At 42.3% G+C, this 22,497-nt stretch overlaps 1 protein-coding gene across 2 annotated transcripts; it reads left to right on the top strand.

Annotated features, from left to right (window-relative positions):
* Positions 1-407: 407 nt before the first annotated feature.
* Positions 408-3,650, top strand: LOC147025383 (uncharacterized). 2 transcript variants are annotated; one of them, XM_085886322.1, is made up of 6 exons: positions 408-507; positions 1,832-1,961; positions 2,041-2,117; positions 2,270-2,402; positions 2,482-2,540; positions 3,286-3,650. In XM_085886322.1, exons 2-5 carry the CDS (start codon positions 1,842-1,844, stop codon positions 2,533-2,535), a joined length of 384 nt encoding a protein of 127 aa, XP_085742448.1. In that variant the 5' UTR covers positions 408-507; positions 1,832-1,841; the 3' UTR covers positions 2,536-2,540; positions 3,286-3,650. The 2 variants fall into 2 exon arrangements, with proteins under 2 accessions (XP_085742448.1, XP_085742447.1); XM_085886321.1 differs by having other exon boundaries at positions 2,482-3,650.
* Positions 3,651-22,497: the final 18,847 nt, after the last annotated feature.

The raw sequence follows: 22,497 nt of genomic DNA, 5'->3' as shown, positions 1-22,497 counted from the left end.
ATACAGCCACAATCTCACTGATTGATTGAAGAGTTGACATCTCATTGAGATCTCCTCTTTGCATATTTTCTTTTGTAAAGCCCTTTTTAAATTTCAGTTTGAAACACTCACTCTTCTCCAAGAATATTTATTCCTGTTTGTTTGTGCCCTTACTCATCAAAACCAACTTGGATGAGGAAATAGGTCACAGGTGCAGCCTCCCTATGGGCACAACTTTAATTTGTGCATTTATACAACACCTGACTGATGGTTGTTTTGTTTCTGGGGACGTGGTGATGTCACAGATGCATTTTAAATTTGTTTAAACAAGCATACACCAGACAATCCATGCCAACTTCCTGCAGGTGAGCCTTAACCAATCAACGTCGAGCTCTCCTGCTTTTTACCATTTATGGTCAAATCACAATCCTGCCTGTGGGCATGAAGGTTGGTATATAAAATCTCCAAGGTTGGAAATTATTTGATATTTGCTGTGTAAAGTGATTGCTCTGTGGTCGGTGTGGCCAGGTGAGTTGTGGTTGGTCACTCAGAATATTATTTCTGCAGAATGTTCAGTAAATGAACTTGTTCACATTGAGTGGTTGTGTTACATCTGCTTACCTGTTTGAATCGATTTTTTCTGTAAATTGTGGAGAGACTTTTTGTTCCGTGTTTTTTCGAATTTTTTTCCATTCCTGCATTTTAAAATATCTATTTATTTATTTCGTTTTTGAAAATAACTTCCATTGCGGACGGTTGAGAATATTGTTCGTGTTTGGAATATTTTTATTTTTATTTAACCTGTCTTTCTGGGCACAGGTGTGTTGATCCTGGTGGAGTGGTGTGTTGTTATTTTTGTAAATCCCATGGAGTTATCACAAACCTTGATTATCTTTGATCGTGTATGTGGCATTTTGTGATGAATGGCTGTATTTACCCTCGACACTGAAGGTGAAGGAGATCATGTTTCCATCCCCTTCTCTGTCTGTTTTTTTCTGTTTGTTGCACGATTTTTGGCCACAGTTTTCAAGCAATCGTTTTTAAATTTTTGGGTGTGTCTCGGAGACTGGCAATGCTTAATTTTGGTGAAGATCCGAGTCCGGATCTGAGAATTTATGAGTGATTTGTCACCATTGAGAAATTGCGCATAAAAACTATATAAAGCACAATATCTCAAAAGGTTTTGGATGGATTCACACGAAACTTCGTGGACAGGTTGGGAGTGCCACTGGGAAGAATTTATTCAATTTTAGCGAAGATACAGTTTCAGATCTGGATACGAGATTTTTTAATTTTTACTGATTCTTCACCATTGAGAGAGAGGGCCAAAAACTATATAAATATATATATATATATATATATATATATATATATATATATATATATATATATATATATATATATATATATATATATATATCACGATATCTCAAAAAGTTGTGCACGGATTCGGACGAAACTTTATGAACAGGTTTGGTGTTTGATCATGACAAATTGCTTCGATTTTGGTGAAGATCCGGATCTAGATAAGGTAGTTGATTAATTTTTGAAGTGATTCTTCAGCATTGAGATATCAGGCCAAAAGCGATGTAAAGAATGATATTTCAAAAATGTATTGGGCCCTTGATGCTCTCGTGGATCAGGCATCACATGGTGCTCTACCGAGTGCACTTCTAGTCTATTGGTCGGTTTGACTTAAACTTTTGTCGCTCCTTGTTTGTTGAATAATTGCTTGCTGCATGGTTTTTCTTTTTTCTTTTTCTTTTTTATTCTCCATGTGAGAATCGTGTGTATAAATAAATAATAATCAGAGAGCCGAGAGATATGTTGAAGATTCCATGCTGTCCTGAAGGAAAGACGACATGGATGATGATGTTACAGCCCTGGTGGTGGATAATGGCTCTGGGGTGTGCAAGGCAGGTTTTGCTGGAGATGCTCCACGGGCGGTTTTCCCATCCATCGTTGGGCGGCCAAGGCACCAGGTGAGGAGGTTCAAATTTCCTCATGGGCAGGGAGTATGGAAAAGGCTTTATGGACTTAACTTACAGGTTCCAATTCCAGAGAGTGATGGTGGGAATGGGAGAGAAGGACAGCTTTGTGGGTGACGACGACCAGAACAAGAGTGGCATCCTCACACTGTAAGTCCCCATCGAGCATGAGTATGGCATTGCACAAACCCATAAAAATAAAAATAAAAAAAAACAAATTGTGTGTGTATGTGTAATCATTGGCAAGTAAGATCGCCTCGAGGTATGTTGATGTATGTTAAAGATTCCGTGCTGTCCTTAAGGAAAGACGACATGGAGGATGAAGGTTCAGCACTGGTGGTGGACAGTCGCTCAGAGATGTGCAAGGCAGGTTTTGCTGGAGATGATGATCCACGGGCGGTTTTCCCATACATTGCTGGGCGGCCAAGGCACCAGGTAAGGAGGTTCAGAATGTGTCATGGGCAGGGAGGACTGAAAGGACTTTATGGACTTAACTGAAGGTCTCTCATTCCAGGGAATGATGGTGCGAATGGAACAGAAGGACAACTCTGTGGGTGACGACGCCTAGAGCAAGTGCGTACGGTGAAATACCCCATCGAGCATGAGTTCAGCATGGCACAAACCCATAAAAATGAAAAATAATATTAAAATTAAACAAAAAAAATCTTTTTTCGTCACAATCCTTCCCGGGGGTTCCCTGAATCCACTGTGGTTGGATTTATTCAGGTCAGGTATGGGAGCATGTGACGTAACAACACGTCGCTGCACCCACTTACCGCCTGCACTATGTTGGCAACAAATCTCATTTGAATCTCTCTCAGCAACCGCTCGTTGGATACAAAGTCCAACCAGCAATCACCAATGATTCTGCGAACAGACCTGGTAGCAAAGCCTCCATCTCAGATCCCTAGTCAGAGTCCAAGTCTCACATCCGAAGAGCAAGACAGGAAGTACCAATGACCTGAAGACTCGGACTCTCATCCTCCTGCACAGTGTGAAAGTAAAAATAATTATATTAATTTTATTCTCAATTATATTTGCTTGTTGCTGGTACTTTTTTTTCATTGAACACAGTATAAAATAAGGTCTTACTTTTGTGCTGGAGTCAAATGACTTTCAGTAAATCCTCCCACCTCCCTGACAGTCTTTTGACCTCCATATAATAGTGACATTGACGAAAATACAAGGAAAGTAGAATTGTATCTTACTAAATCTTATGTGCTTATATCTCACTGAAATACATATAACCAAGACTAGTATCTCCAATGTTTAAATGCTCTGTTTTCTCTCCTAACTCCGTTATCACCCTCTCCTCAAGGCTGACCTGGTTCGTAATCCTGCAAACTGTCTGGAATGTGTGGACATTTCCCTCCCACCGAGAGTGGCCTTGCACAAACCGAAGTGTGTGTGTGTGTGTGTGTGGTTAACCGTGTGTGGTTAACACCACCACCCTCTGCCAAGTGTTGCAGTTATCAGTTATTTTGCCTTGTGCCTATCAGCCTTTCCCGAAGTTGAATTGCCAGATGACTCACCCTCCCATGTTTTTTTTCTGTCAAAATGGTATAAAGAGCATTGCTGTGTGCATTTTGAGCAGAAAGAGGATCGTGTTTGATATTGCTTGTGTCTTGTTTATTTCCTCTTTCTCCAAGTGCATGTTTATTGTTAATAAATGGTCTCAGACTCCGACAGAGAAGAACTGAATTTTTCCATAACAGGTACCGGCAGCCACACCCCATGATCGAGTGAATCCATGACTCCACACGCCCGACACAGATGTCTATTGGCCTCTGGCTCACAGCCAGCAGAGACGTGAATATCATTGTCAAGGTAAGTCAATCTCTCTGTGACCTCAACATTCAACATCCTCACCACAAACAGGTACAGACAAGATAGCAACATCCAAGATGTCATTTTAGCCTGGATCTTTGTTTTGATCCAGGAAGCTCGTAATCCCAGCAGCTCCAACTCCTCATTCAGCACCCCTTGGGCCCCCAAAAGGATATCTAGAGTCTCTGCAAAGATGACTGCATCATCTGTAAAATCAAGATCAGAGATATTGACATTCTCAAATAATGCACCGCAGCTTGGCGAACTCCAGTAACAACTGAAAATAAGTCAGAGATGGTGTCACCACATCTCAAAGCACTCAGTACCAGAGTATATTTCAGAGATCAGATTGATTCGTTTTGGTGGCATCTCATGAAGACCAAGTATCCTCCAGAGGGCATCCCGATTCACTGAATCGAAAGCTTTGCAGAGATCAACATTGGCTGCAAGCAGCCCTGCCGAAACTCGTCTGCGTTCGGTGAGGCCACGAAGGGCGAGGATACGGTCAATTATTGACCTCTTGTTTTACGCTTGACTGCTCTGAGTACTGTTGCTCAGATGGTGGCAAACTCGAACAAGAATTATTCGAGCAAAGACCTTGCCCAGCACTGAGAGCAGCGTCACCCCTCAGTAGTTGTTGCAGTCCTGGCGATCACCCTTTCCTTTCCAGAGAGGGACAACAAGGCCCCTCTTCCAATCAGTTGGGATGATGCCTGTGTTCCAAGCAGAGCACAGAACTGCATGCAATGACATGAGTGCAGCATTTCCACCAGCCTTGAGAAGTTCAGCATGGATGGCACAAACCCCAGGAGCTTTACCCCATTTCAACCGGTTCATCGCAGCCTGTGTTTCCACAAATAAAGGTGGACCACAGTTGATTGGAGGGTCAGCAATAGCGATAGGAACACCCCAGACACCCAAGTCAACAGCTGGTGGATCAGCCTGGTACAGCTGCTCAAAGTAACCAGCCCAGCGGGCCTTCACTTCGGATTTCTGTCAAGAGCCCACCACCATCTGCTCTAACTGCAGAACAATGAGGGATGGGCTGGGAGGAGCCCAATGCACAAATTCCCCTGTAAGCAAGATGAGAATCACTTGACCACAGGTGATGCTCTTCGGGTCTATCCTTTCATAGATTCTCGGCACAGAGACCTCCTTGGCCACCCTCAATGCATGCAGTTTCACGCCTCAGCTCCCTGGACAGCTCAGCTCTGCCATTAAGCCTGGCCCTGCGACTGGTCAATGGAATCCAGTGTCCATTGAGAGACAAAGTTCTTCATCACCCAATGCTGAGTTCCAAGACATCCACCAGCAACATCAAGGATGGTGGTCTTGAAGGCACTCCACAACTCTTCAGGAATTCCTCAAAGCACCCAGACCCCCCAAAATCCCCACTCAGCCTGTTTGCAAACTGTTCAGCTGCCCTCTCATCCTTGAGCTTTCCAACATCCAGCCTCGGCTGGGATGGTACCATTCTCCCAGATTTAATCTGCAACTTCAGAGTTGCAACCACAAGCCTGTGGTTGGTTTTGAGGAATTGAGCATTCCGGTAGACCCTGCAGTTCCTGTTCATCCTCCAGCGACCAGCAGCGAGCACATGGTCAATCTCCTTTGCCACACCACCAACGTTGGAATACCAAGTCCAGCGATGAGCCTGTGGGTGCTGAAACCATGAAACAGCCACCCTCAGTCCATGACTTCTTGCAATGTCAAGGAAATTAGTGCAATTCAGGTTCACACTTCCAGACCCATGGGAACCAATACATTTCTCATTACCATCCCTATCAGTTCCAGTCGATGCATTAAAATCCCCCAAGACTAGAAGTGTATCTCGTCTGGGGAACTGATCAACCACCGACTCGAGTGTGGCATAGAATGTGTCCTTCACGGTGAGGTCACTCCCCTCAGTCGGAGCAGATACAGAGACCAGGGAAACCACACGCAAGGAGTGACAATCCTTGTCTCATCATACACTCGTTGACAGGTTTTACCTCAGTTATCATTGGAGTCAGCTTATTGGACACAGCTACAGCAACTCCTTGGGCATGGTTACCACCAGAGGGACCAGACCAATAGTAGGTGTAACCACCCACCATGATCTCGCCATTATCCAGTGTCTGAACCTCAGAGAGTACCGATGCTCAGATGATAACAGAGACAGGTGATCATCCTCTCTTAGGGATAGGACATTCCAGACACCACCCGAAGGGACGGCCTCAGGTTAACCCAAGGAGACCGCCGTCTGGTCGATGACACATCAGCACCACCGCGACACACACCAATGCAATCTGACCTGGGAAGGTTACCCCATGGTTTTCTTCTTCTCAACAAAGAGTGGGGGTCCCGAAGACTTTGCCCCAATCCCGTCATTCAGTGAGCTGCCCTGCGGAGGGCAGCTGCACAAGAGGTACTCCCACGGAGTTGGATTTTTTTGAAATCCATTAAAAAGTCGAAACACGACAAAGACAGGCAAAGAGACAAGGCTTATTTTATCATTTAGATTTAGCTTGGCCCTTGTCACAGGGAAGTTGTTTGTGTCATGTGCACTGATGAAAATGATGAATGTATCCTTGGAGCAGAATAGCATAAAACTTTCTGGGCAGGAGAGGTGAGGTGTGTTCTTTCTGCATCAGCAGGTATGGCAAGTTGCTGAGGGCTTTCAAAGCATAGTGGAACTCGTGGGGGAGCACTTGTTTGAGTGCAAAACCTCCGCCGCCAATACTGCTGGGTCTCTAAGTGAACCTGATATCCTATTCATTGTAGGTCAAAACGGATCAGACTCTAGTGAACCACCATTGAATAAACTAAACTTGATCGACGCGCATGTAGAAATGCCAAAAAAAAAAATCGAAATTTTTTTGAAAAAAAAGTTGCAAAATTTGTTTTTTTTTCTCTAACAAATTTTTTTGGGGTGTTGGAAATCACTTAAAACATGCAGAAATGCAAAACAAATTCAAATATTTTTCAAATAAAATCGAATTTTTTTTTGCAAAATTTTCAGTTGTTTTTTCTCGAACAAATTGTTTGTTTGTTTTTGGTTGGAAATCACTTAAAACATGTAGAAATTCAAAAACAAAAATTCAAATATTTTTTTCAAAATGGCGGCCATATTGGACTTTGGACCAAGTCCAAAATCTAATGGCATGATCCTTGGACCATACCTAATCCCCCCACCAAGTTTCGTTGAAATCTGTTGAGTTTTTCCATAATACTGTTCACAGACGGGTGAAAACAGTAACCTCCGTCCATCTTCGATGGCGGAGGTTAATAAGCGGCCTTCTGAGCTGCGGGGAGACCCTGGATGGGACGGGGCAGACGTTGTGGCGAAGCTCCACTCTCTCCCAGCCCCACCCCCACAATCTGGAATGGCCAATAGAGACCAGCTAAAGGTGGTCTCAAAAATTGCTGCGTGAATCTCTCTCTCTGAATCTCTCTCTCTCTCTGAATCTCTCTCTCTCTGAATCTCTCTCTCTGAATCTCTCTCTCTGAATATCTCTCTCTCTCTCTCTCTCTCTCTCTCTCTCTCTCTCTCTCTCTCTCTCTCTCTCTCTCTCTCTCTCTCTCTCTCTCTCTCTCTCTCTCTCTCTCTTTCTCTTTCTCTTTCTCTTTCTCTTTCTCTTTCTCTTTCTCTTTCTCTTTCTCTTTCTCTTTCTCTTTCTCTTTCTCTTTCTCTTTCTCTTTCTCTTTCTCTTTCTCTTTCTCTTTCTCTTTCTCTTTCTCTTTCTCTTTCTCTTTCTCTTTCTCTTTCTCTTTCTCTTTCTCTTTCTCTTTCTCTTTCTCTTTCTCTTTCTCTTTCTCTTTCTCTTTCTCTTTCTCTTTCTCTTTCTCTTTCTCTTTCTCTTTCTCTTTCTCTTTCTCTTTCTCTTTCTCTTTCTCTTTCTCTTTCTCTTTCTCTTTCTCTTTCTCTTTCTCTTTCTCTTTCTCTTTCTCTTTCTCTTTCTCTTTCTCTCTCTTTTTCTCTCTTTTTCTCTCTTTTTCTCTATTTTTCTCTCCTTTTTATTGCTCTCTCCTTTTATCTCTTTTCGTCTTTTTCTCTCCTTTTCTCTCCTTTTCTCTCCTTTTTCTCTCCTTTTTCTCTCCTTTTTCTCTCCTTTTTCTCTCCTTTTTCTCTCCTTTTTCTCTCCTTTTTCTCTCCTTTTTCTCTCCTTTTTCTCTCTTTTTCTCTCTTTTTCTCTCTTTTTCTCTCTTTTCTCTCTTTTTCTCTCTTTTTCTCTCTTTTTCTCTCTTTTTCTCTCTTTTTCTCTCTTTTTCTCTCTTTTTCTCTCTTTTTCTCTCTTTTTCTCTCTTTTTCTCTCTTTTTCTCTCTTTTTCTCTCTTTTTCTCTCTTTTTCTCTCTTTTTCTCTCTTTTTCTCTCTTTTTCTCTCTTTTTCTCTCTTTTTCTCTCTTTGTGTGTCTGTCTGTGTGTGTTGTGCCTGCACAAATCCCAACCTGCCGTTTGTTTAACAGTTCAATTCTGGTAATTTAGCACCTTAACAGGGTTTTGTTATTTTGTAATAAGTTTGTGTGCTTCCTTTAGGTCTTTTGACCACCTGGTTCATTCCATTTATTTTTTGGCATATTCTCCCCCTTATCTTCCCGCCCTGTGTTAATTGCTTCAAATAAACCATTTTAATGATAAGGATCGTCGTCCTCCTTGCCTTCCACCAGAGCAAACACCAGTTTTGGAATGTCATTGCGCGATCTTTGGAGGATTTGTACATGGTGAAATTGAATGCAGTTGAAACAAATAAAAGAGCAATCAGAGATTGCAGACCCTTGTCACGACTTGTATTGCGTGGTGTTTGTGTTGGTTTGTGTGGTGTTTGTGTACCGGTGTGTTACATAATTAATAAGAGACACAACGAGAACTGCCACTTTGCAACTGATGGCAGTGATGACCGGGTACCAAGACGTCCCACATTGATTGGACACCTGACCCAGACCCATGTCTTTTATTATTATTCAATTGCATTCAGAATTGTATTAAAATAAATTAAATTAAAAACAACTGGAACACCAAATACTGTAGGTACAGTACTACACTAGCGTCATCAGGAGGAACCTGGATAGGATTTGTGTTTCAGCTGCTACCCTTCCCTCAAACACACCCAGGCACAGCCAAGTGAGTCTTACTCAAAATAATAATAATAATTGTGCTTGCCAGACAATGTGCCCGTTCAGGTTGAAATTTAAAACATATATTCCCCATCACTACCAGATCATAATTGTGAAGTTTGATAAAGCTGTTCAAGAGAAATAGTCTTTTTAAATATTTTTGTTCAATCCAATATGGCTGCCAAATCATGTGACATATGACGTCATGTGGGAGCGTTTTGTTCCTCATGGATCAGCAGTCATAGCTGTAAAGTTTTGCCTTGATCTGTTGAGCCATTTCAGAGAAGATTTTTGGAGGTTTAAAAAAATAATAATAATAATAATAATAAGAAGATATGGCTACCAAACCACGTGACCGAATGTCATCAACTTTTGTTCTGTCAACCAATTCTTTCCAAGATGACACAACAATTTTCATACTGGTCAGATGTAGCGTTCGACATATGCAACTGGAAGGAAACTCAGTAGAGCACATACCTCTGCCACATAATGCTTGATCCATGAGAACATATCGGGGCCATTACATTTTTGAAACATCACTCTATATATCGTTTTTGGCCTTATATCTCAATGTTGAAGAATCACTTTAGAAATTAAATAATTCACAGATCCAGACTCGGATTCAGATCTTCACCAAAATCGAATCCATACTGTAAGGACCAAAAAGTCCATCAAGTTTCGTCCAAATCCATCCACAACTTTTTGAGATATCATGCTTTCTATTCGTTTCACACTATCTCTCCATCCATCCATCCTTTGGGACCATACTTTATGCAGAACATTGGTGCTGCCAAAGCAGTCTCCTTGGCCATTGGGCACAATTCTGGGTGGGTCACCATGCCAACACAGGATACCAGCACGCTGGTACTCACTTCACCGACCTCGGAAGGATGACAGGCTGAGTCAACCCCCTGGTGTTAATTCAGCAGCAACGGGCCTTCAACTCAGGACTCTGGGATCCCAAGCCGCTACCCTTACCACTAAGCCAACACCAGGCTTGCAGAGTCAACACCACCTGGTATTACTTCAACAGCCGAGTGGGATTTGAACTCAGGATACTCGGATCCCAAGCCCACCACTCCAACCATTAAGCCAATACCAGGCATTACTATCGTCCAAAGGTGAAGAATCACTTAAAAAAATTATAGTCGCCGGACGCGCATCCGGATCCAGATATTCAGCAAAATCTAATCAATTCGTTCTTGTCACACACTGAACCTGACTGCAAAATTTCATCCAGATCCCTTCATCCAGAAGTTTGACCTCAAAAGTAATTGGTGGTTGAATCCAATGACCAAATATGCAAATCATCTTCAAATTTAAAGTGAATCAGATGAAAATTCACAATTTTAGAAATTCGGCCTATGTTGTCCTTTTGGCCGATGTGGATTTCCAAAATATTTGGTGGTTGAATTCAGTGATCCAAAATATATATCCTCTTCAAATTTCAAGTGAATTGGATGAAAATTGACAATTTTAGTTGGTCGGCCTATGTTGGGCTGATGTGGACTTCCAAAATATTTGGTGGTTGAATTCAGTGACCCAAAATATAAATCCTCTTCAAATTTCAAGTCAATCGGATGAAAATTAAAGATTTCAGAATTACCACCTTAGTTGTTGACCTTGGGCTATGTTGACCCTTTGGCCGATGTTGACCTCAAAAATAATAGACTGGTTGAATTCATTGATCTAAAATATAAATTATCTTCAACTTTCAAGTCAATCGGATGAAAATTGAAGATATCAGAATTACCACCTTAGTTGTTGAACTTTGGCCATTGTTGCTTTTTGGTCAATGTTGACCTCAAAAATAATTGGCTCTTTGAATTCGGTGACCTGAAATATAAATCCTCTTCAAATATCAAGTGAATCAGATGAAAAATGAGGATTTTATAAATAGCACTGTTGTGGAATTTTGGTGTTAATCGACTCGGTGTAAATCCTATTTACGTTATTGTCTCTTTAAACACCCAAATCATCCACTGTCCATGAGGAAAAGTACATTTCGTCGGAGAACATTTATTTCGTGGTTCCACGGAGTTCAAAACACTGAGATGTAAAACATCCCAATGATTTGCACCAAGCTAAGTTTACATTTTCTGACATTTATATGCTTTTGTGGGAGTGGAGAGAGCTGGGAAATTCAAAGGGAGAGAGAACAAGATGACTTTCAGCTGGCCTTGGTGAGAATCAGACGAAATACTAAAAAGCAGACAACCAAAAGGAGTACAGGATAAGACCGTAGGTTATAGGTCTTTCACATAAATGAATATAAGGAATTATGTATATAAAAGGCAGTGAGTACATGGGTCTGATAAGCATTCGGCAAAAGACCTCAAACTGCAATACGTGTCCACTGGATGAAAGCAAATGACATAATCATGGCAAAAGTTGCAGGGTTATCAAGCAGGTCACTTTGTTTCATAGCAAGACATTCCTTTTATCAATATTTAGGTCAAAAGACTCTTCGGTAAAGGGAAACACAACTGTCAGCCAATTCGACAAAAGCATAAAAATTAAATTTATAAAGCACCAGCAACAATTATAATTGAGAGCACATGAATATAATTTTTTTTCCTCCATAATCCCCCCTTTTTTCCTTATCAGGAAAATTTGAATAATTATATTACACATGATCACCATACCCCATTCCTTGAGGAGAAAAGATATCTGTTACTCAAGTTCAATCAACAATGACAGCGAGTCCTCATATCAGAAAAATGCTGGATGATGAGCATCTCAATAGTGTCCCAGCCAGGTTAGTGAGCGTGTTTCCATTTAATTCATGGCCTGTTCATCAGCAGGTGTCACAAATCGAAAAGACATGCTACCCGAAGTCAGAAGATAAGCAGATCAGGGTATAGATAGAGCAGCACCCAATGTGAAACACAGTCGAGGCACTCTTTGAGCTGCAGAGAAGGTGCATCTTGGCAGGTACGAGCTTGGGCCCAACACTGGGTTGAAGGAGACGAAAAGGACTCGAGAGGTGAACAGAGATCCAGCCCCAGCAAAGTTTGTGGCCCCGTAGCAGCAGTTTGTGCAATCAGGTTTGATTCACCAAGTGAGCTGTGCACATTGGATGCAGCCGCGATGGCTGCACGACCCCCCCCCCCCCCCCACACCATTGAACACATGTTGCAGATGACTCGCCATGTGGATCTTCAGGGCCTTCATTGTGCATTGTGCAACCACGAGTTGCTCATCTTATCTCCTCAAGAAGGGGATAGTTTCATGATCACTTGTTGAATGCCCAATCACCCAAATCTGGGTTCTCCCCATCGTTCAATCGTTCGGTGAAAGTTCTTCCAAAGCTTAATTAGACGAAATTGTACACTACATAGTTCAACTTCTCTCAACACTCCAAAACAAACAAAATTAAGGTTAAGCCACGATTAAACACCAATCAGTAAACGTCATGGGCTCATGTATTTCAACAAGACTGACAAAGCTTCTTTCAGAAGCATTTAACTTGCATTATATGTTATATTAATATTTTATCCCTTTCCTCTCCTTATTTTTCCTGCACCTAAATGACATGCTAAAAGATACAGAAATCTCAGTTGTATGTGCACTCAAAAACATTCATCTCATTTGCTGTTTCCATGTAGAAAGGGCAACAGTCTTTATCAGGGTTCCAATTTGCAATCAATAATTCTTTTCACCATCCTTCAAAAAGAAAATCCCTTCTCGTCAAGAAAAATATTCCATCATCTGTACAATAATTATGAAACTTAGCCACTTCTTTCAAGTACCGAATCCAAAGTGATTCGATTTAGCACAGTTACCATTTTAACATTTGAAATCATTTTTACATTCATATCCGCTAAACGATTCACAGTTTCATTCACAAGCAGTTCCAGAGCAACTGCCATTTTTTATTTATTTATTGATTTCCAGCTAACTTAGCACTTCCGTACTGATGAAAGATGGTCATAAAAAATCACGCACATGTCCAATTAATAATGTTTAAATTGGCTTGTGGTGTCATCGCTCTCTTTTCAATAATATAATTCTTACATTCTGATCGATTTAACATTCATTTCACATGGTCATGCTTTCTGTACTCCGCATAATTCTGGTTTATCGTTTGTTTGTCTTTCTACAAATTGTAGAGGCATTTTACTTAAATTACAGTCAGGCCAGTACCAGCTACTAATCAGTGAGAGCAATACAGTTACAATATATGGTACAATTCCTAATTCCATTAATTGATTCCATAATTGATGTTGGTCTCGCCACTTTCCAGTCATTCTGCATTATGGTTATGTAAATACCATGCTGCTTTCCCTCATATCTTGATTTTTCCCTTGCAGTTAACTTATGATTCCTAATATGTAATATTGACCAATCTGTCGATCAATTTAATAACGCAGACCCTCCTTCAATATCATTTAAGTACCTCAACTTAAGATACGATCTTGATTCAATTCTCAGTAACTTTTCCCTATCCTCAATTAACAGATCAACAAGGTCCATAGGTACAGTGATTGACAATATGTTAATCAATAAATACAAGTTATCAATAACCAGCGGCATATCAAACTGATATAACCGATCATTCACATCTGTCTCAAGTTACTGGTTTAAAGATATGGACTCTACTTACTCCGAAAATTTCGATCCATTCAAGAAGAAGTTAGGAAAAAACAGATAGGTACAATACTCTGTCACTTGAAGACCCCAATTCATTTAAATTAGGATTACGAGACTTGTATGATAAAAGGTTTCTCAATTTGTAATCTCAAAACAAAAGTCGATATTAATTATAACCAAAAGAAACATGATGGTTTAAATACCATGATGGGTTTTCATGGAGGAGAAGACACAATGAACAAAAAAAATCTTGTGCCTCCAGTGTTCTCAATGATTTCCTTGTTTTTTTTAATGAGCTCAGTCTGAAAGTAATTAACAGTTACCATACACAACCTCCACTAGATACCAACTGTTCCCCATCACTTCCATACAGGTCAAAACACACTGGTGTGCTCGGTTATTATAATTCACAAAATAGATCCCCAAAATAATTCAAAGCTCAGTTGCACATTCTTACATTAATTCACAGGAGTAATTAAACAAGAGTAGCTTGGCTATTATTTTAGTCACAGGGTGATTATTTTGCAATTCTTTCTCGGGCTCTCAGCTCTGCAAACTCCCCCATCGTAAGAGTTCCACGCCACTCGGCCATGAAATCGAGTTGCCGAGCTGCAGACCACACTTTGGCTGCAGAGCCTTCATTTGGGATCATTTAGGAACAAAGCTTGACAAACATGGTTACAAAATTTCTCCAAACAGTTAAAGCAATACGAAATGCTAACGTTGTTTAATTAACCTGATGAGCATCCATTCCTTTCATGGTCAATGGAGCTGAAATATCTCGGAAAAATAATGCTTAACCAACCTCTCTCATCACTATTCAGAATTCCATCAACATTTTAAATATCTGACATTGTCCATCTTATCCATTTCTCTCATCACCAAAACAGCAACATGCTGCAATGTTGTTGTGGGGCCGGGTCTCGGTGGTGAGCACGACCGCTGGATGGAGCAGTAGAGTCGGCTCCTCCGAACACGCGGAATATAGGTCGTACATTTCAGATAAATCCGAAAGTACGGGTCCCTTACAAGACCATAAATCGCCAATAATTCTACCGCGTGGGGTAGGGTTAATTGTCAACTTCAATATACCTACGTCTCCACGTGGCAAAGCTACTGGGGATTTCACACCCTCGGCAGGCCTCGAGCGGAATGAGCCGAATGAGCCGTTTCCGTGCTCGAACCGTGCGTAACCCGAGAGGATGGTTACCGAGGCCTGTCGGTCCAAATGTACAACTACGGCAATGGCCATCCGAATTCCCGTTCACAGCGCGGCAAACCAATGGTAGAAAGGACAAAGACGAGCTGGGACATTCAACAAGAGGGGAATTTATTTACAATAATTGGGGGAATGAGGGGAGCATGTAAGGGCAGAATTATAACTGAATAAAAGCAAGGCAAATAATGTACAACAAAAAGCACTTTAAAATTCTACTTAGACAAAACAGGCCCAAATACAGACATGCACACCCAAAAATAAAATGGACCCGCCGGGTCTTTATTCAGCTCTCCAGCCGAGGAGGATAGTTCGGCTGGGAGCCAGAATGGCTGGCTACCTGGGCGCGAGTGCGTGGCTGGTCGTCCACCCCATCACAGAGCTCCGGTCGCCAAAAGCACGGACCAGGGGAGCCGAACCCAGAGGATGCGAGATGAGGTAATCTCCCCCGATGAAACGGTCGACTGCTCGCTGCAACGCGCCAGACGAGACACCTCCGATGCACGGGATGCAGTCCGCCGCAGACCCAGACAAGCGCACTTTGAGACACCCGGGACGCAAACTCTTTTCGCTCGCCCCGACAACCACACTCTTCCTCTTCAGGAGGGAGGGCTTCTTCTGCTGGCCACTCGCCTTCTGATTGGTCAGACCCATCACGCGATACACTGGCCGTTTTCCATTAGACAGGCCCACGGTAGGCGGGGAAACTCCCACCCTTCTGGGTGGAGTCCCGATCAGAGGTGTTTGTAGCTCCGTCTACCTCCTCACCACCGGCCACGTGCGTAATGGCGATGGTCTTGAGTGGGGGACGGGGCGGGTGAGACGTCCGCTCCTTGCCGATTGGCCAAAGAGGGACGCCATGCCCATGTTAGACTCTGCCCATGCACGCGCTCGCTCGCCGGCGAGCAAAGAGCGCGGACAATGCCGAAAGCAGAGAGTTGCTGTTGTGAAAGCGAAGATGGACATTGTCGTTGTTGTAAGTAATGTAAAAGAAAACCCTGACGATCAAAATACCTCCGCAGCACACAAACATTTAATTCCCATTAGACTCGGGACGGGACCCTAACTAGAAACACGTACTTACTGATATAACTGATCTATAGGACTTGGCTGTTGTGTGCACATGGCTGCCAGATTCGTAACACTACCCCATCCCCTTTTTACAGACTCTTCCCGGGTCGTTGAATTTTCGTGTGACCAGCATGTGTAAGTTTTCCCCGAGTCAGATTTACCTGCGGATCCCTGAGTGCGACATTTTTTATACGTGTCCCAAAAATAAATAACCTAGTGCACTGCATAACTAACTAACAGACTCATACAGACAACTTAACTATATTGCCGGTGCTAAGACGAACAACAGGGGGGTTAAACTTATTTACAATCTTAACTAATATTTACACTAACCATGGCCTAGGACCTGTTATCTGTGGGAAAAGAGGCACAGTAATGTCAATCATTTTGTGTGGGTGAGTGCACAGCAGCTTAAGGTCAGATGTTTTCAGAGCCTACTCAAAAGGTACCTTTTGTCACCAAACCTTCTCTTTCATTTCAGTCTTCAGCTGTTGGAGGCAACTCACCCTAACACGGCAGGCCATGCGCCATCCCACATGCCATTTGAACTGGCCTTTATGCAAGAAGAAGGTAGCCGGGCTGCTCAATGCAGGCCCTGGCACATGTGAATGGATGGACAGGATGCAAAACACAAAAATGGGTGCACAGGCTGCACAATTGCAGTCCCCATTGTGTGGCTGCCTGCAGGGCAGTCCTTGCAACACACCTGACAATGGATGGTCCTGGCAAACATGGTTGGATGGTGACACACAACTCCGCAGCACACGTACAATTAATTCCCATTAGACTAGGGACGGGACCCTAACTAGAAATACGTACTTACCAATATAGCTGATCTATAGGACCTGTATGTTGAGTGCTCATGGCTTCCAGATTCGTAACAATACAACCAACACACATACATGAGCCATCTAATCACATTCTCTGACCTTTTGAATACAAAACCATTCTTTAATCTAATCAAATAACTACAGTTTAAACCTCTGTTTTTAAACAGATGTTCAAAAAATTGTTAAATCATTTCTCAAAGTTGAGTCATCAGGCGAATCGCATTTAAATTTCAGCTCCAAACACTCCGTCCACACATGTAGCTATCTCGGTAGAACCTTCCCCATCTTTTCCCAAATATCACTGTTGTAGGGGAGGCGTGGGAGCTTTAAACTGCTGTTAGCATCATGACATGATACCTGCTGTTAGCTCCCAACTGGTCCCTCTTTCTCCTGATTGGCTACTCCTGATGGCCATTAGGTTAAAACTCCACCTTTTCAGTGCATTATTCATCCAATCTCGCTTAAACAGCTTTATGGTCTATCATTGTGACAATAAAAAATAATTTCTTTTAATCAAATCAAACGATTCATGAATTAATTTGACAAATAGAGGCACAAATAAAGCCACCAGCGATTATTATTATTTTTTTTTTGATTTCTGCTATTCGTGCTGGCAGCTGACCTTGGCAGATAAATGTGCCAAGGAGTGTTCGTTTGATAAGGCTTGCACGACTGTGTGTTCAAAGAGCACCAGGCAGCCAGTCCGCACTTGTCTACAGAGGACTCAGACGAAGAGCCATCAACATTACATTCACAGACTAATGAAGACAGCACGCCTAGTTTAACATCCATCCGAGGAATAATTGAGTTTAACATCCACTCTCTACCGGAGTGCTGGTGGAAGGTTATAAATCCTCATTCATCCCAAGGTACCAAATCATACACAACTACTTTACAAATCACTTTAAAATCATTCCAAATCACATTTCTACATTTTGATCACATTTTACGATTCAAATCAAAATTTTGGAAACGTTTCTCACACGCATGTGCATTTCGACACAGTAGCCCCCACCCCTCTTTGAATCTACATCTGAATTGAATGGGGGGTTCAGGACCCATAAATCTCTTATAGCAGTACTAACAGCTGCTTGTAAAACCTCAGCTTGCCAGATAAGGCCTGCAACCACTGTGTGTTTCACCAGGGAGCCGGTATGCAATGAATTTTGCCTGCCTGAATTGATCAAAGGGTTACATTGGGTTGTTTGCGATTGCCTTCCCATCAGTAGTTTTGGCAGGAATTTGTCTTTAACATCCATCAACCAATGTCATTTATTAACTTTAACATTCATGTATGACATCATTCAGTAATCTTCAGTTCCTTATCGAGCTCACAATTGCTTCTACTTCAGATTTTCACCAAGATTGAATTCACAAACACACAACTCTCAATCCGGTCCCAAAACACTCTCAACGACATCCTGAATCAGCACTCTGAATCAGCAGCACGTGCCGAGTCAGTAGTCATCGTTTTTCCTCTGGAATCGGTGCGTGCACTTCACCTCATCCAGAGTCTTCACAGTCTACGGTGACGACCAGTCCTTATCTCCATTTTCCGAGCTAATGCATTCCCATAAGCTTCACAGGTCACAATACACAATAGAGCACGTTTTATTCCAGTGAAATCTATTGGACTCGCACACGTTCCATTTCGACACTCACTCAGCACCACATGCAGATCAATGCAAATCAGTGTGCATACAAATCAGATATGAATACAAACATACAAGAGTTCCAGGTTGGAACAATCAACTTACATCCTTAACATAAAACTCAACCTTTCCAATCACATTGCATTCACAAACCTGTCCAAACCCGTCACACTGCATTCACTCCTTACTAATCCGTAACACCTCCACACAATACAATGCAACAGTTTCACAGCAAGCAAACTTCCAGTGATTACAATGAACAAACAGAAATCCAAACAGCTAACTCAACAAACATTCGTAACGCTTATTCATTCTCCCACTTTCCACTAGTGTAGTGGCAGAGTTCCAAAAAGGGCCCTAAAAATGGAGATAGCTTGCACAACTTTAGAACAAGACAAAATAGGTATCATTTTGTTCATTTGGATGTCTGCTTAAAGAAAAATTATGTTGTACTCATGAAATCTCCTGCTGACATGGCATATTAACTTGCGGCATACATGAAAAACATGAAAAATTCAAGAAAATTCATAAAAAGTTTGTCGCTTGTGCTTGGATTTGCTCTATCCATGTTTAAAAAAAAAGTGTTGTTTTAGACCATTTCCTTTTGATTCTTAATATTTTGAAGCCATTTCCATCCAAATGTAGAGTTACAAGGGTATAAAAACCCTGCGTTGACCCTTCAGCCCCTATTACGGGAAGCTTTTTTTTTTTAAATAGTTTTCATCTTCTGAGATTCCTTGATTTTTTGTTGAAGTTGCCTCCCATAGAACATGATAGATGACCAAGCCTGGGTATAGATGTCACTACCAGCTTTCATTCTTTTGAAAAACAATGAGTTGAAACTATTCATGACGAAAGGCCGAGGTCACATTTGCCACGGTGGCCGCAGTATTTCCACGGTCACACAATGTAGCAGTCACATGTTTTTATTTTTCGGGGAGCCGCACGGCGTATTTATAAATTGTGGAGACCGAAAACGTGCGGGTGCCGTATGGTCTTTGATTTGATGTCGCACGGTGACCTTAGGGCGTTCCTGCGGCGGCCTTAGAATTTTCAAGGCAGACGCAAGGTGCCCGCAAGGCGACCGCAGGGGGACCGCAGGGGGGCCCTAAGGCGAACGTGTGGCCAGACGGACGGTAACGAATGGGTAAATTTTCTTTTTTTTTACCAGTTTTTTTTGTTTCGGCTTGTCGAATTGCTACGGCGAACGTAGAAATGAAAAAAGTTAAAACTCCGCGCTATAATTCCACGGCGACCCTTACGGCCTGTAAAATATAGCCAAACGGCGTAGGGCCACCCTGAGGCCACTGCAGAAATTCTGCGGCCACCACACATTTGTCAATCCAGGGGGCGTCCGGCCACCGTATCCTCGCCGTAGAGCAAATGTGACTTGGGCCTAAACAGTCAGCAATGGCAATGAATTGTCTTGCAAAGTAGGATTTCCTGTTCTCAAGAACAAAGGGGAGGCAAACGTAAATCTCTATACAACATTTCAAATGAGGAGAGAGTGGAATGATATTTTTTTTTTTTTAAAAGGCATGGTTTAGACATACATGTACTTTCACTTTCATTCTACGGTATGCCAATTGAGTCAGAATAACATGCACACTTCAAGACTCTTTGGCTACCGGTACTTAACCCCTTTGGGGCCAAGGCCAGGTTACAAGTTTGCTGATTGTGAATTACCTTTCCCCTTTTCCTTATCTGTTTAAAAACAATACCCATATACTGATAATTTCTGATCACCTCAGTAGAGAATCTGTTGTGAATAGCAGTAACTACATGTTACGGCAACCCGCTAATTTATTGATAAATGTACAAGTTATAAAATGTTGGGATGGGACAGCTTCCGTACATGGTCTTGAATAGTCCCCCCCATCCCCCCCCCCATTTTATTTTGCAGCTTTTGCACAATGGAGCCTGCTGAGGAACCCCCTGCAAAAAAGAAGAAGAACAGCTATGAAGACCGCTATATCTTCTGTGAAGATTCTTTGACGAAGGTACGAGGTCATAATCCAGTTGTGGCCAACCCTACAATAGACGGGCTTAAATCAATCCTCAGTGCTGCGGACAATCGCCAAGATGATGTTTTCTCTCGACTCTCACCCATTGCTGATGACATTCTAAATAAAAACATTAAGATAAGATATCATCAAAAGTGCAGAGCTCACTCCAACGCAAAGAGGAACGTTTGTTAGGCTCGAAAACGCGCAGCTGTAGCTGATGACAAGAATGAAACGCTACCTGGTCTACCCAGGCTTAGGCGGTTGGATACTTCAAAGTTTAATGTAACAACTGATTGCTTCGTCCGTGGGTCATCATATGAGCGGAAGGAGAAGTTGACGGAAATAGCAGTTGGTACTGGTGAATCAACGCGGCATCGTGTTCTAGATGCCGCAATTGAACAAAACGATGAAGAAATCAAGACGCGCATGCTGGCATACCCTGACCTCTTTTCGATGGATGCAAAGTACCATCGCTCCTGTTACTCGCATCACATCAGTGACTACAACATCAAAGCTGCAAAACGAAAGATGCAAAACGCGCAGATTTGAGCAAGATTGATTTCAAAGTCCTTGCAATTTGCCATAACTTCATTTCGCTAGGATGTAAGAACTGGGACACCTATCACATTCTCCCTGGGACTTAGGATGCACCATGAGCATGGGAGTAAGAACCTTATTGATGACTTGAATTCATCAGGCCATTCAATTAGTTATGACGAGATTCGAAAGTTCCTTACTTCAATTGCAGAGGACCAGTTGTCCTCTCAGGTAGGGCTGTATGTTCCAAAGGACCTATCACCCTTTGAACCTGGTAATGTTCACACCACAGTTGATGCTGCAATAGACAATTTTGATCGAAACGAAGAGACAATAGATGGGAAAAACACAACCCATGCCATGGCCATAGAAGTCTATCAACGGTCACCAGCAAAGGAAGACCAACAATCAATTTTGAAGTCTAACAGGAAATCTCTTGGTGCTGACGCCGGTGAGGAGGATGAAATTCAACGTTACAGCACACCTCACAAGAAACCAGAACCCAAAATGAGATGGGATCCCAAAGAATCAAATAAGAAGTCCGGGGCTGTGATGAAATATTTGATTTGGTTCATGGCTCGAGCCAGTGCAGCTGAAGGTGCGAATATTCCCGCATGGGGAGGATTCAATTCCCCAGCTACCACAACGGTTGTCCCCCAGGCTAGAATTAGGTACCTACCATTCATCTATGCTAATAATGTAGTAATCAATAATGTACTAATCCCGTTGTGGTAAAAGGCAAAGCCCTGGAGAGAAAGTGAGAGGTTGTCCCAAACCTGACAGTGATTTCCGATCCTGAAAAAATGGACTATCTCATATTGTCTTGATAAAGATTAACGTATTTCACGGTACATAAAGAGTTAAATTCACCTGTAATCTTGATTATGTATTATTTGGAACATACAATTCCTGTGTGAAGTACCTGACAACATGCTATGACAAAATTATCGGCTCTGCTGGAGCAGTAAATCAAAGCTGTGTTCAAGTGTTGAGGGTAAAATGCTGGAATTGGGGGGGGGGGGGGAGGGGGTTAAAGGATTAACATAGTTCATAGCACAAAATAAGTTGCTCAAGTACATCAGAACAGCACATATGTGAGTGTTTTGAGTGTTTCTACCATTGGTGCATGGTGCAAGCCCTGATCTGTGTCATGTATTGAAGGAAAGGATTGGATATAATTATTATTTGCAGAAATGGGTTGAAAAGAAGGCGCCATGTGCGTCCTGAACAGTAGGTGGAAGTTATCGCTGTGCTGCACACATCCCGTGCCATCTCGCGGTGGAGGTTGTTTATTGTTTGCTTCTACTGTTGGCCTCCGCGAATATGCATTGTTATAGTGTAGGGTGTGGCTGCAGTTTTTACAGGCGGCCGTCTGAGTGCGGTGCCTGCTTTGATTTATTTTAGGAATTAGCCAAAAACAGTAGGGATGAAGATAGACATATAACCAGACCTAACTATGAGATCCACACAATGCACTTTGTCCCGTTTGACCCATGAGACATGAGGGAAAGGTCTAACTGCACTATATTAATGAAATAACTGTCTGGGGACCACTGTCAGCGGTTGTACCAGGCTCAAGGCTGGTGGAAATGGTTGATCAGTGCCCCAGACGAGATACACTTCTAGTCTTGGGGGATTTCAATGCATCGACTGGAACTGATAGGGATGGTTATGAGGTGTGTGTTGGTCCCCATGGGTCAGGA

The sequence above is a fragment of the Eptatretus burgeri genome, chromosome 6 (genome assembly GCF_056783735.1).
Source record: "Eptatretus burgeri isolate ZD-2024b chromosome 6, Ebu_testis_v1, whole genome shotgun sequence".
Classification (NCBI taxonomy): domain Eukaryota; kingdom Metazoa; phylum Chordata; class Myxini; order Myxiniformes; family Myxinidae; genus Eptatretus; species Eptatretus burgeri.
Note: the sequence above shows the minus strand (reverse complement) of the source record. Positions and strands in the feature narration are given on the sequence as shown.